The sequence below is a fragment of the Cetorhinus maximus genome, chromosome 19, assembly GCF_964194155.1.
Source record: "Cetorhinus maximus chromosome 19, sCetMax3.hap1.1, whole genome shotgun sequence".
Classification (NCBI taxonomy): Eukaryota; Metazoa; Chordata; class Chondrichthyes; order Lamniformes; family Cetorhinidae; genus Cetorhinus; species Cetorhinus maximus.
The window spans coordinates 96,546,891-96,562,562 of record NC_135897.1 but is presented as its reverse complement, the minus strand read 5'-3'; the positions used below and the strand labels follow the sequence as shown (position 1 = coordinate 96,562,562).

At 47.8% G+C, this 15,672-nt stretch overlaps 1 protein-coding gene across 6 annotated transcripts in view; it reads left to right on the top strand.

Moving 5' to 3' along the window:
* The window catches only part of lpp (LIM domain containing preferred translocation partner in lipoma), a 467,959-nt gene that overhangs the window by 424,974 nt on the left and 27,313 nt on the right, over positions 1–15,672 (top strand). For 4 of the 6 annotated variants that reach the window (XR_013579643.1, XR_013579644.1, XR_013579646.1 and 1 more), the window contains exons 11-12: positions 1,446–1,834; positions 11,800–12,569. Coding sequence is in view for 1 of the 6 variants with exons in the window: in XM_078564419.1 (XP_078420545.1) it covers positions 1,446–1,574 (129 nt within the window). In the remaining 5 variants the exon portion in view is untranslated. Of the gene's footprint in view, positions 1–1,445; positions 3,559–11,799; positions 12,570–15,672 lie in introns of those variants that run through there. The other 2 variants (XR_013579645.1, XM_078564419.1) reach the window with 2 other exon arrangements.

Here is a 15,672-nt window from a genome sequence, read left to right as displayed (position 1 = left end):
CAGGAAGAATAAAAAAGAAGCTTATTATCTAAATGGTGAGAGATTGCAGAGCTCTGAGATGCAGAGGGATCTGGGTGTCCTAGTGCATGAATCACAAAAGGTTAGTATGCAGGTACAGCAGGTAATTTGGAAAGCTAATAGAATGTTATCATTCATTGTGAGGGGAATTGAATACAAAAGTAGGGAGGTTATGCTTCAGTTGTACAGGGCATTGGTGAGACTACATCTGGAGTATTGTGTACAGTACTGGTCTCCTTATTTAAAGAAAGATGTAAGTGCGTTAGAAGCAGTTCAGAGAAGGTTTACTCAACTAATACCAGGAATAGGTGGGGTTGCCTTATGAGGAAAGGTTGGGCAGGTTAGGCTTGTATCCACTGGAGTTTAGAAGAGTAAGAGGTGACTTAATTGAAACTTTTAAGATCCTGAGGGGTCTTGACAGGATGGATGTGGAGAGGATGTTTCCTCTTGTGGGAGAATCTAGAACTGTTTAAAAATAAGGGGTCGCTCAGTTAAGACAGAGATGAGGAGAATTTATTTCTCTCAGAGGGCCGTGAGTCTTTGGAACTCTCTCCCTCAAAGGCGGTGGAAGCAGAGCCTTTGAGTATTTTTAAGGCAGAGCTAGATAGATTCTTGATTTACAAGGGGGTGAAAGGTTACCAGGATTAGGAAGGAATGTGGGGTTAAGGTTACATTCATGGCCTCATTGAATAGCGGAGTAGGCTCAAGGGGCAAAGTGGCCCACTCCTGCGTGTAATTCATATGTCCGTATAACCTGTTGCAACTTAGAGTCATAACATGGCTGATGTGTAACTTAACTCCATTTACCTGCCTTTACTCCATATCCCTCATTAACTTCACCCGATAAAAACCTATTTATCTCAATCTTGAAAATATCCAACATCCACAGCTTTTTGGGACCAGAGAGTTTCAGATTTCCACTGTCCTTTGTGTGAAGAAATATTTTCTGATATCGCCCCCTCAACAGCTTCCCTCCAGTATTAGAATTAAGCTCCCTTTTTCTGGACTTCCCCACCTGATGAAATAACTCCTCTGTGTCTACGTTATCAAATCCTTTAATCGGGAAGTGTGGAAACGTGTGGAATTTGTTGCAATAAAAGGAAGGAATCTCAGTAAGTCACTTATGTTCCTTTTCCACATCAGGTGCTGATCCTGGTGATGGTGCTAACCTCCACAGCTCTGCTATCCCAATGGGAGGCGATGTGCAACGGGACCTTAATGTGCCCAAAGCCCAAGGCGATGACTGTGTCCTGAATGGGCTCCATTGCGGGATGTGGGTGGAACAACATCACCTGCATTGTTACACGAACAACCATCACTACCTGGTTAGCTGCACCTTTCTGCTTCCAGTGCTGAGTTTATCCCCCCCTCTGTTACTGCTTTTCCTCCTTATGCTCCCCTCATTGACCATTCTGATTTTATTCCAGGACTGTAATATCCTCCTGTCGGATGGAGACACTCAAGGATGTTACCCCCTGGATGGACACATCTACTGCAAGAATTGCAATGCCAAACGTATCCAGACACTGACCGCCAAGGCCACCACTGATCTCTGATGACCCCGGACAGCCCACTGATCTATACTGCCTAGTAGGAGCAGCACGTCAACCTGCGGTGACTTGACTTCCCCACTGAGTTTCCTTGAGTTGGGAGCTCCTTACCAAAGATCAGGCAGTTAGCAGAATGCTGTGCCTCTCCCACTGCTCTTCCTCTTTCCTGCTTACCAGCCACAGCCTTACTTCTGCCAATCACGCTGCTGCCTCAGTCGATATAGACACTTCCCTGTGACACAGCTTCAGCTTCATTCTGGCTGCCTGTAAGTTACTGCTTTTTGGAGGAGGTTCAGGGGTTTAATTCCTGCCATGACCTAGTGTCACTGATTAACCTGTGGAGCTATATTTCCACCAGTATGGATGAACTGTCTGCAGCATCTCTGACTGTCTCCAGAAACTAACTGCCCACAGCCTGCCCGCTATTATCTTCACAGTCCGGAGTGCAGTGGTTTTGAGTAATTGAAATAGAGTGGATGGGAAGCTAGTGGAAACTTGTTAACCAGAGCATTGAAAATAGCCCAACAAGGAAATTAGTGTTTGTCACTATTCACTCAAAGCACCACCTCCCAGTCTGCTCTCCGGCTCTGTTTCTCTATCTGTCTCTCTCTCTGTTTCACCCTCTGTCATGCACGATCTGTCTCCATCTCCATCTCCTTTGCTCTCTCACTCTCTAGCTCTCTCTCTTTCACTGTCTCTCTCTCTCTCTCTCTCTCTCTTTCTGTCTCTTAAGCTCATTTCTCTTTCCCTTGGTCTCTCTCTCTCTCACATTCCCTTGAGTAGAAAAGGTCTAGCTGCTGTTTGGGATATTATCCTGTGAAATAGGGAGCAGCCTGTGGCCTTTTTTTTAAAAACTCTAATCCTGCAATTTCCTTCCATTATACATTACACAGGGATATAAAATTCCTTTTGATTTGATTGTTGGTCCAATGGGATAACATTGCAACCAACCTCCTGGGATGGTGGACAAATCCCAAGCGGGAAAGGCAGTATTCCGGACTCGTTGATGGCCCTCAGCGAGTGTTGGTGGTGGCCGCATTTTACACTCCTTCCCCCTTTCTCCTCCTCAAGGAGACGGTGAAAATTGAGGCCACAGACTGGGTGGAATTCCCTGACCTCTAACATATACACCCTGACAATCCTACATTTACTCTCCTAAAAGGACCAAGGTCGGTGGCGATGTGGGGGTTGGGGGGGAGGGGGTTGGGGGTGGTGGGGGGGTGGGGGCGGAGGTGGGAGGGTGGGGAGGGGGTGGATTTCATTCTAGATCCTCTTGATCACGCTCTTTACACCAATGTGAAGTTGGAATTTCAGGAGAACTCGACAAGCAAACTCTACCCCATGGTGTTCAGGAAGAGTTTAACTAACACTTAACACTACAAAATGTGAAATTTAAAGAGAATTTATAAAACCCTCTGAATCTTAAGAATATTTTAGAGCAAATAACTATCAATTGAGGGAATCCCGCAGTTAAATTCAATCCCTAGAGTCACAGACTGCAGTTGTGTCACTGCTCGGTTACCTAATCCCAGCTGCTGTGGCATTAGGTCCAACAGATGAAATAAAGCCTGGGTCCATTCTCCTGGGCTCTGCCCAATGAATTCAATTGTGAAGTGTGTCTGTCCGTCCAGATATATGGACCTGTCTTGAAACCTCACTGACTCAGCCAAGGGCCCTCAACAGGGAGGGATCCACTAATACCCCTCTTGCAATATTGTCAGGTTCTGGAGGGTGACGTGCTCAGCAGAGGGGTGGATGCCATTATACTGTACCCTGGGAGAAAGAGGGCGCCCATTATACTGTACCCCCCAAGGAAGAGGGTGCCCATTATACTGTACCCCCCGAGGAAGAGAGTGCCCATTATACCGTACCCCTGAGGAAGAGGGTGCCCATTATACTGTACCCCCCGAGGAAGAGGGTGCCCATTATACTGTACCCCCCGAGGAAGAGGGTGCCCATTATACTGTACCCCCCCGAGGAAGAGAGTGCCCATTATACTGTACCCCCGAGGAAGAGGGTGCCCATTATACTGTACCCCCCGAGGAAGAGGGTGCCCATTATACTGTACCCCCGAGGAAGAGGGTGCCCATTATACTGTACCCCCCGAGGAAGAGGGTGCCCATTATACTGTACCCCTGAGGAAGAGGGTGCCCATTATACTGTACCCCCGAGGAAGAGGGTGCCCATTATATTGTACCCCCGAGGAAGAGGGTGCCCATTATACTGTACCCTCCGAGGAAGAGGGTGCCCATTATACTGTACCCCCGAGGAAGAGGGTGCCCATTATACTGTACCCCCGGAGGAAGAGGGTACCCATTATACTGTACCCCCGGAGGAAGAGGGTGCCCATTATACTGTACCCCCGGAGGAAGAGGGTGCCCATTATACTCTACCCCCGGAGGAAGAGGGTGCCCATTATACTGTACCCCAACAGGAAGGAATTGCTTGTACCCCACTCCAGAAGGGGAACACTGGAAGGACAAAAAGCTGCTGTTGGGGTTGAGGGTATGGATGTGATTGGATCAGAATGTTATTGGTTTCCACAGGGCAGGATCCAATTTGTGTAAGATCTACTCACCCTCAATATAACAACTGTGTTTGGTTTTAGTTCATTGATTCCTTTCGACAGGCAAGTTCAATACTGCGCTGGACTCTCAGCCCAAAGAGTGGGTATGATTCAACCCTTACCAGCCAGATCCCTCAATGCACACCTAGTACTGTTGCAATGATTTGGAGTTGAAGGCTATGTTGAAAGCAAAGAGTGATTCTAGTGCTAGACAGAATAATTTGCTGAATGATGGCCGTGGTTTGTTTTGGTTATGTTGTGATCAAAGGCCATTCATTGAGCGGGGACTAAAGAAAAATGTCCTCTCCTGTAACCGGCGCCAGGCAAACTGGGGTTTGTGACACTGAATGTGGTGCCTTCCATTTTGCAGACTCAACAGGGAAGAGATTTTATTTTTGAATGCAGTAGGTGAGAATTGGAAAGCTTAGGTGAAAGAAACTTTGTAATCCTGTGCCCCACACACAGACTGTTTTCACATCTTGTTGAAAAGTCCCCTATGGTGAAAAACCCACTGCCAAAAGTCTCTGTGATTGAAAACAATTCTTGTCGGTACCTTTGTGATCCTGAAGGACTTTATAACAACAGAATCTATCTCGTTCACTGCTCAAGACTGTGTTCCTCCACTTCTCCTGATGGGATATTAATGATCCTCCCCCCTCATTGAAAACACACAACATGGGCAGCAGGGTCTTTGGGTAGTTTGAGTGAGATTTCGAACGTCACAGCCTATACTCCCAGATTGTAAAGGACCAGGCTGCATAACTGAGAGTTGTTGATGGACACAACAGCAACTAAACAGAAATGGTACCAGGCATTTCCAGCTTTGAGCTTATAACAGGAAGAAATAATGTTTACTTCTGGCACTTTATAAATGTAAAAAGTTAAGCCTTATTTAGCTCTGGAAATCTTTATTGGAAAAAGAATAAACAGACTGACTTTCTAAATATCCAAACTCCAAACATAGAGCAGAGACGAACATTCCCTGGGCCAATTTCGAAGCCAATCTTGCCAAGAATTTCATGGAAAAGGAAGCCATATTTCCGATGTGGGAAACATCCATACCTGACAATAGTTTCTGTGCTGAGACAGTCCTGAGGTGTAGAGCCTCTCAGAACTTCACCTTTTCCTAAAGACTTATTTCAGATTGTACTGCATCAGCATTGAGATTCAGAGCAACACGACAGATATTTAATTGTGTGGATGCAGTTAAAGCTTAACACTGTCTGTGTTGGGTCGTGTAGGGATTGAGAGGCTGAGTAAATTGGGCCTACACTGTGAGTGTAGAAGAATGTGAGGTGACCTCATTAAAATGAATACAATTCGGAGAGGGTGTGGCGGGAGAATGTTTCCTCAGGCTGGAGAGTCTAGAGATGGAGCCCCCAGTCTCAGGATAAGGGCCTGAACTTTGCAGTCATCAGGCATGTGCGATTGGTGGGCCCAGTACCGGACGGGAAGTGAGCCACTGGCCGTGATTGGTCCCCGACTGCGATTTCACCCCGGCTGCCCAATTAACAGCCAGCGTGAAACAGGTGCTGCAATGCTCAGCGCTGCTGGGGTGGGGTGGGGTGGGGGCAGGAGGAGGGCGGACTTCTACTTCACCGAGTGTGTGGGTGAGCGCTTAGGGAGAGCTCCCTGAAGACAGGCAGCTGCCCCAGGGAGCTGCAGACCCTCCACAGAATAAAGAACATGACAAAAATGCTGCAAAATATGCTGCAAGCAGTCGGAAGCCCACCTGATAAAAAAAACCAGCACCCGGATATCTCTCTTTATTTTTCAAACGGAGATTTCACCCCATCCTGGATTGAGGTTTGAACAGCAACGTGAATGCTGCCTGGGAGAACAGCCCATCCAACAACCGGAAATGTGGACAGGCCACGTAAAATGGCTGTTGATTGCATCATTAACAGACTTAATTGCCCACTTTTAGTTGTCGGCGGGCGTGAGTGCCCACGGAGTGAAATATGGCGCGAGAGCGCGATGACATCGGGACTCTCGGCCGACCCCATCTCGTGCTATTTCATGTCTGTTCAGGTCGGGCGCCCAGGAAAATTCTGGCCAAGGGGTCGATCATTTAGGCCTGAGATGAAGTGAAATTGCTTCATCGAAAGGGTTGTGAATATTTGAAATTCTCTACACCCGAAGGATTGTAGATGTTCAGTCACTGACAATATTCATGATTGAGATGCTGAATACATGGCCAGCGATGGTGGAGCGATTAAAATTGGAGATGCTCAAGAGGCCAGAATTAGAGGGATGTGGGGAACTTGGAGGCTTGGAGGGGGCTGGGTGAAATTACAGAGATAGGGGTGAGGCTGAGGTGAGATTTGAAAACAAGGATGAAAATTGAGATGTATGAGAATTGAGATACATACATACACTGGGAGCACAGTTTCCCACCAGGATTTTCCCATGAGCATCCTAGACAAACAGGCCCCTGTAAAATGGGTGGTTATTGATGGGGTGAAGGCTGCCTTGGAGAGACGGGGTGAATTATGCAGCCCACCTTGCCCTGCCCCTCCAGCATACTTGAAGATCGAAGGGACACAGCTTAAAGTCCAGGATCCGGTTCCTTCCTGTGATCTGCCAGTAGTGCCAGCAGGAGGCACTACTCACTGCTGGGACCCCTCAGCAGCCAGCCAAACCTGTGTCTGAGGGGCGGAAGTCCTACTCTCACCTCACTAAAGCTCCTCCCAGTGTATTATCACTGCCGGGCAGCCAGATTTTAAATCGGCAAGGTGCTGACTGACTTTCTGACCCGGGGTGGGCAGGGAGGGAGGGGGAGCGCAGTGGTGGTGAAGAATAGATACCCCCATAAAGTCACCCCGATAGAAAATGTCCCATTTGAGTAACCAGAGCCAGGTTTGCACAGATAATAAGTCCCAAGCCTGAGCCATGTTGCCTTGGGAGGAGGTGATTTCATGGGGTGATGTCAGAGTCCTGCTTATAGTCATCTTGACCTCCCAAGTTATTTAGCACAGCCCCGTGTAACACTTCATCCTTTCGTGGACTCTCTTAACCCATTTAATCTCCTTCCAAGATCCTGGCCAGTCTTGTCTGTCATGGACACTACTGCTGGAATCTCTTTACAAATAATCCCCAAAAGAAGATGAGATAGAGTGACTGATGTATCTCTCCATTTTCCTGTTAAGTTTGTCCTCCACACACCTTCCAGTAGCCTAAATGGAGCATTGTAATGTGCTGTGCAATCACAGGACGCAGCGAGGGGATTTAAAGTGATATCCTCACTGCCCGCTTCTGCTGCTGTCCTTCACTTGCTAAAGAGAAAGTGAAGTGACAGGAAGATGTGGAGCTCTGGCAATGAATCTCCCTGATTTTTGTTCCTGAGTTGGGTCATACAGGCGTTTATGTCCAAGTGACACCAGCAGAATGGGAGATTATTCGAGCAGATTGAGACTGAACGTTTTTAGTTTTGCAGGAGTAATTGTGCACTGTTCTACTGCCAGAAAAGTCAATTCTGACTGTGCAAGGTCTCCTCTGTAATGAAGAACACTCAGTGGTGAGGATACATTAATAGACCAGAGCAGGTGCTCAGCTGAATTTGACAATATCCACTAATAAATTTTGTCAGAAGTTCATCTTGGGAACACATTTTATCATGAAGATGAGCATTTAAAAAAATTCCCAGTGTGATCTGGTGATACAAACTGCATTAATATTGTGTGAGAGACTGGAGAGAGCAGCTGCTTCACAATAATGAAGTGATCATTTCTATTGATCCTGTTGTTCTTTCATCAAGAACTATATATGGTCCCTTGAAATGATCTAAATAAATACAATAGATCAGGTGCAGACTGTGCACAAATGTATTCTTGGTAAATTAGTTTTGAGATTTTGCACCAAATAATTTTTCCTGATTACTGTTTGGCAGTGTGTTAATCTAGATATCATCTGCAGCCACTGCTTAGTTTCAGCTAAGTGTTATTCCATTTGAGATTATATTTGTCGATACAGATGAGTTCAAGAACATGCAATACATTCCCAGGATATACAACACGTTCCCAGAAATAGAACATGATTTGACTGTGATAGAAAATCTGAGATGAAGAATCACTCCCAAAGTTGAATTTTATTTCTGTCCAGTTTAAACAGTTCAGGGGTGAAGTCACACAGCAGTAGGAGTTTGAAATTCTCTTCTGCAAACAGCAATTGATGCTGGGTCAGTTGTTAGTTTAAATCTGAGATTGATAGATTTTTATTATCCAAAGGTATTAAGGGATATGGGACAAAGGTGGGTACGGGGAGTTAGGTTACAAACCAGCCAAGATCTCATTGACAGCGGAACAGACTTGAGGGGCTGAATGGCCTTCTGTTCCTAATTTCTTGGTAGCGAGGGGAGAACATAGATTGGAGGGGGAACAAAGGAAGGGGGAAGGGAGGGACAGGCAAGGGTTGTCATTTCTCTCAATATTACCCTTCCTCACGGTCTCACAGATATACAACTGGCAACATTCAGTTCAGTATTAGATGCCTTTAATAGCACCTGCTCCCATATTTAGAACAGCTAATTTTTCACCCAGAAGTGGTTTTGGTGGTTTCCTGTAATTGTGGGTTGTTCAGGTTCAGCAGCTTTACCATCACTGACATATGATTCATTTTTTAAAAAGCTTTCTGCCCCCCAGGCAGATTAACATGGGGAACACGGTCCAGTCCAGTTACACTGCATCAATCCAGCTTCCCTCAATGCAAAGGAATTCCCTCCGAACTCTCCTCCTACCCCCTCCTTCCCTCCCCTCACTACCTCCCTCTGTCCCCTCCCCTCAACCTGCCCCCTCTCTCCTTCCTCCCCATTCCTCTCCTCTTCCCACCTACCCCTTCCTCCCTGCTCCCTACTTTCACCTTCCCACTTCCTTGTCTTCCCTCCCTCTCTTCTCCTCCACCTCCCCGTCTTTGACTCATTGTCAAATTGTGTTTGGTTACACGGTCCCCTGAAGCAACTTAGGCCGTGTTACACCATTAATATTCTTGTAACACATTAATGGAGTAACACGGTATTAGGATGTGAGCAGCTGAGATTGAGATGCCTTCAAGTAGGACTGAGCCAGTAAAGAGGAACCACTCTGCAGTGCTGCACCATTCCCACCAACCCCTAGCAGAGTGTGCACAGTTTGTAGGTCTGACACTCTTGCTGTGACCTGTCTGGCTGTCAGAAGCAGGTGGCTGACCTTCTCTCCAACTGATAAGACCGCTCTCTGAAATAACATCCAACTGCACAATACACAGAACACGCTGTCAATTTACCCTCCTAGACACGAAAATGATGTATGTTTTAAAATATTCTGATTAATTTCCCCAATAAAAGACAGTATTTACTCACTTGTGATCTTCAATTGGATAAATCCTATTATCAGTTTGCTGACTAACTATCTCTTTTAGACAAGATGTTAAACCGAGACCACCTTCCCTCTCAAGTGGATCCTAAAGATTCCCTGCCACTATTTCAAAGCAGAATTACAGAGTTATCCCCAATGTCCTGGTCAATATTTAACAATCAACATCGTTTACACAGATTATCTGGTCATTATCTCAATGCAAACAGCCAGCTCCCATGAGCAACAAATTGGCAGTTATGTTAACGATCAGGATGACGATCAGCCCTCAATAATCACCAACAAAGATGTTAAGGAGACTATAGTGTCTTCTGAAGAGCTCTAGTGTTGTCTGTCACTGTATAACTCTGTGGTACAGTATTGGTGGGGACAGGTCTGTCACTGTATAACACTGGGGTACAGTACTGGTGGGGACAGGTCTGTCACTGTATAACACTGGGGTACAGTACTGGTGGGGACAGGTCTGTCACTGTATAACACTGGGGTACAGTACTGGTGGGGACGGGTCTGTCACTGTATAACACTGGGGTACAGTACTGTTGGGGACGGGTATGTCACTGTATAACACTGGGGTACAATACTGGTGGGGACAGGTCTGTCACTGTATAACACTGGGGTACAGTACTGGTGGGGACAGGTCTGTCACTGTATAACACTGGGGTACAGTGCTGGTGGGGACAGGTCTGTACAGGGAAAGGGACTGTACAGACTGTGTTTCTAGTAGAACAGGCAGGATATTGGCCTGAACCAGTCAGTGTCTATGAAACAGATCCAGGACCTGCGTTCGTTGTATGCGCACGATTGGCTGGCCCGGAAGTGGATGCGATATGAGCTTCCAGCCACAAACACAACTGACTTGCAATTTCACCCTGGCTGGCCAATCAACTGGCGGCCAGCGTGAAACACACGCTGACAGGGGCTCAGTGCTGCCGGGGGCGTGGGGGGTCAGTGCAGGAAGGGCGTGGGCACCAAGGTAACTGAGGGCCAGGGCAGGTGGTTTACGGTGAGCTCTCTGAAGGCTGACACTTGCTGTGGAGCTGCCTCAGGGAGCTGCAATGTTGCTCAGAGAACATTTGCACACAAAAAAATGCCACAAACTGTCTCTAATGCAACTACAAAAAACTGACGGCAGTATTCATAACTCCTCAACTTTCAAACATCTGGGCATTTTACCCCCCCCACCCCCTCGATCAAGAATGATGCAAAAAAAAGGTGAAGGCCGCCTGGCCAATCAGCCCATGTGCCAAGTGTAAAAGCGCACGGGTCACTCAAAACCCAGGTGGGTTGGGGCTTTAACTGGAACTTTGCTTATCAGCAGGTGAGGTTCCAACTCCCACGTGTGTGGCCGCAGACTGACCTGGCACAACACCACCCATAACGTCGGGGCTCCTGCCTGATGTTTTCTCGTGTGATTTCACACTAGTTCAGGTTGGCCGCATGTCCGATCACAGCACCATAAAGTCCCGGCCCTGCTCTTTGCATGGTGAACGAGTTCACATCACGATTTCCTTGCTTGTGTTTTTATCTTGTGTTTAGACTTGACTCTTCTGGAGATTACTTGTTGCCCTTTCCCGTCGCTTTCAGTGCTCTGTGTAATTAATTTTGGGGATATTTGAATTCTATGCAATGAACTGAAAGATGCTTGCTGCTACAATCATTTATATAATGCTGGTTGTTTTTCCAGCGTCTACATCAGTGTGTTTATATAATCTTGTCCCTTCACACTAAACTGAACCTGTTGTTGTCAAGATGGCTTCATGTCGCCACCTGGTGGTTTTCAGGGGCTGTTTGGTAAATTTGAACCCACTACTTGCAATCTGTGTTTTCAGAAATTCTTCAAGCCCTGACCATGATTCCCAAACCCAAGCAGAAACGTCCGGGACTCAATGCCTCTTAGGTAACTGAGAGAGACACCACTTTAACCAAATATTAACTTTTAAAACCCTTTTATAAAAAAGCACTATTACTACGCCAATGTATTTATAATCAGCTGTAATGGCCTGAACCTAACCATGGCAAGATTCTGAACACAGCATCTTTCTAGAGTCAGTTTCAGATCAGTTACTATCTGTGGAATATATCAACACTTGTTTAATTGTCTATTATTGCTTCCATTACTGATCCTACACTAAATATCACAGGGCAGATTACAATATTATAGGGCACAGCTCGATATTAAAGGGCACTGTACAATTACAGGGTTGACAATAGCTGCAATTAATTTGTATGTTTACTTCCTATTGTCTTAAAAACAAAGTCTTTGGTAAATTCAGTTCCCTCTGTCTAAACGGCAAAACAACATTTAATCTGCTTTCAGTGTAATGACAGCAGCAAGAAAACTCGAGCGCTGAGATGGTGCCAGCCTAGTAACCACCCTGCAGTTAAACAAGTTAGTGAGTATATGCCTTAAAATGTAACCCGAAAGTGGCTTCTTTATAAATTATACACGGTGGCTGTAGCTTATTCTCACACCATACCGTTCCATACACTGTTATTGGCTGACACACGATTATTTTCCCTCTTCCTGGTCACAGATCAGTTGCCCTTACCCCATCAGCAGCTTTCACCCCAGGTTCTGCTGAGTTTGCTGCCTTCAATCAAAGAGGAGCAGGATTTTATAATTAGCCTCAATGTTCTTCAGCTAAGGAAATGGAAAAGATTGATCAGCAGTCATACCCCTGATCACAACACCAGTAACCTCGCCTAGAACACTTGTGTATTAGGCAAGGACAAAATTGTCACCAGTGAAAGTCCGTGTCTGTGTAACCCAAAGCCCGGTGAGAGTCAGCACCTTCAGGAACTGTCCCCCAGTGAGAGTCAGCACCCTCAGGAACTGCCCCCCAGTGAGGGCACCTTCAGGAACTGTCCCCCAGTGAGAGTCAGCACCTTCAGGTACTGTCCCCCAGTGAGAGTCAGCACCTTCAGGAACTGTCCCCCAGTGAGAGTCAGCACCTTCAGGTACTGTCCCCCAGTGAGAGTCAGCACCTTCAGGTACTGTCCCCCAGTGAGAGTCAGCACCTTCAGGAACTGTCCCCCAGTGAGAGTCAGCACCTTCAGGTACTGTCCCCCAGTGAGAGTCAGCACCTTCAGGAACTGTCCCCCAGTGAGGGCACCTTCAGGAACTGACCCCCAGTGAGAGTCGGCACCTTCAGGTACTGTCCCCCAGTGAGAGTCAGCACCTTCAGGAACTGTCTCCCAGTAAGGGTCAGCACCTTCAGGAACTGTCTCCCAGTAAGGGTCAGCACCTTCAGGAACTGTCTCCCAGTAAGGGTCAGCACCTTCAGGAACTGTCTCCCAGTAAGGGTCAGCACCTTTGGGAACTGTCTCCCAGTAAGGGTCAGCACCTTTAGGAACTGTCTCCCAGTAAGGGTCAGCACCTTCAGGAACTGTCTCCCAGTAAGGGTCAGCACCTTCAGGAACTGTCTCCCAGTAAGGGTCAGCACCTTTAGGAACTGTCTCCCAGTAAGGGTCAGCACCTTCAGGAACTGTCTCCCAGTAAGGGTCAGCACCTTCAGGAACTGTCTCCCAGTAAGGGTCAGCACCTTTGGGAACTGTCTCCCAGTAAGGGTCAGCACCTTTAGGAACTGTCTCCCAGTAAGGGTCAGCACCTTCAGGAACTATCTCCCCGTGAGAGTCAGCACCTTCAGGAACTGTCCCCCAGTGAGAGTCAGCACCTTCAGGAACTGTCCCCCAGTGAGAGTCAGCACCTTCAGGAACTGTCCCCCAGTGAGAGTCAGCACCTTCAGGAACTGCCCCCCAGTGAGAGTCAGCACCTTCAGGAACTGCCCCCCCAGTGAGAGTCAGCACCTTCAGAAACTCTCCCCCAGTGAGAGTCAGCACCTTCAGGAACTGTCTCCCAGTGAGAGTCAGCACCTTCAGGAACTGCCCCCCAGTGAGAGTCAGCACCTTCAGAAACTCTCCCCCAGTGAGAGTCAGCACCTTCAGGAACTGTCCCCCCCCCCCCAGTGAGAGTCAGCACCTTCAGGAACTGCCCCCCAGTGAGAGTCAGCACCTTCAGGTACTGTACCCCAGTGAGAGTCAGCACCTTCAGGAACTGTCCCCCAGTGAGAGTCAGCACCTTCAGGAACTGTCCCCCAGTGAGAGTCGGCACCTTCAGTAACTGTCTCCCAGTGAGAGTTAGCACCTTCAGGAACTGTCCCCCAGTGAGGGCACATTCAGGAACTATCCCCCAGTGAGAGTCAGCACCTTCAGGAACTGTCCCCCAGTGAGAGTCGGCACCTTCAGGAACTGTCCCCCAGTGAGAGTCAGCACCTTTAGGAACTGCCCCCCAGTGAGAGTTAGCACCTTCAGGAACTGTCCCCCAGTGAGAGTCAGCATCTTCAGGAACTGTCCCCCAGTGAGAGTCAGCACCTTCAGGAGCTGTCCCCCAGTGAGAGTCAGCACCTTCAGGAACTGTCCCCCAGTGAGAGTCAGCACCTTAGGAACTGTCCCCCAGTGAGACTCAGCACCATCAGGAACTGTCCCCCAGTGAGAGTCAGCCCCTTCAAGAACTGCCCCCCAGCGAGAGTCAGCACCTTCAGGAACTGCCCCCCAGTGAGAGTCAGCACCTTAGGAACTGTACCCCAGTGAGAGTTCGCACCTTCAGGAACTGTCCCCCAGTGAGACTCAGCACCATCAGGAACTGCCCCCCAGTGAGGGTTGGAAGTTAGGGAACATTGATGTGGCTCGAGTTATTGATCGGATTCAAGGATCATGGCACCAGATTAGGTTTGAGTTTTTCTTGCTGTGTTCAAGCACTGTACAGTCCAATATGTTTAGGAATTGTCACCTTTGTCGCTCTGTGGGTGTTAGGCCATTTGGAAATGTTATATTGCATTTTTGTCAGCCCCGGATCAATCCCTGGGTACAGGTCTCTGAGTAAGGTCATTAGCAATTTTGTCGCAGATGGGGCCACTGGTTACTCCCGGTAACATGGCGTGTCATTTACACATTGAACATAAATGTTTACATGAGAAGATTTTAATCTTAACTGGGCAGGTTGTATCAATGAGAAGGTTTGCTGGGTTAGATCTATGTGAAGTCCTGCAAACAGGTTTGAAGGTTTGACATCTGAAGTTCTACTGAACTGATAGATTCAGCAGATTTCATGCTTAGGTTGTGTTGTTCACAGTAAATATCGAAGCACATTGGAGAAGGATGCATTGAGAACAATCCCAGTGCCGTCCCCCCTCCTCATTCGGAGCCAGCTTACAATAGAATCCCATCCAATCCATTGCAACTCAACCCAACCCAGCCCAAATCAACTCAGCTTAAACCCGTTCAACCCAACCCGACCCAAACCAACTCAACTCAAACCAATCCAACCCAATCCAACCCAACCCAGCACAACCCAGCTCAACCCAAACCAGCCCAACCCAACTCAACTCAAACCAACCCAGCCCAACTCAACTCAGCTTAAACCCGTTCAACCCAACCCGACCCAAACCAACTCAGCTCAAACCAATCCAACCCAATCCAGCCCAACCCAACTCAACTCAAACCAACCCAGCCCAACTCAACTCAGCTTAAACCCGTTCAACCCAACCCGACCCAAACCAACTCAGCTCAAACCAATCCAACCGAACCCAACCCAACCCAGCTCAACCTAAACCAGCCCAACCCAACTCAACTCAAACCAACCCAGCCCAACTCAACTCAGCTTAAACCCGTTCAACCCAACCCGACCCAAACCAACTCAACTCAAACCAATCCAACCCAATCCAACCCAACCCAGCCCAACCCAGCTCAACTCAACTCAACCCAAACCAGCCCAACCGAACTCAACCCAACCCAGCCCAACCCAACTCAACTCAACCCAACCCAGCCCAACCCAACTCAACTCAACCCAAACCAGCCCAACCTAAATTAACTCAATCCAACCCAGCTCAACCCAACTCAACTCAACCCAAACCAGCCCAACCCAACTCAACCCAACCCAGCCCAACCCAACTCAACTAAACCCAACCCAGCCCAACTCAACTCAACCCAACCCAGCCCAACTCAACTCAACCCATCCCAGCCCAACCCAACCCAGCCCAACCCAACTCAACTCAACCCAACCCAGCCCAACTCAACTCAACCCAACCCAGCCCAACTAAACTCAACTCAACCCATCCCAGCCCAACCCAACCCAGCCCAACCCAACTCAACTCAACTCAACCCAACCCAAATTAACTCAATCCAACCCAAC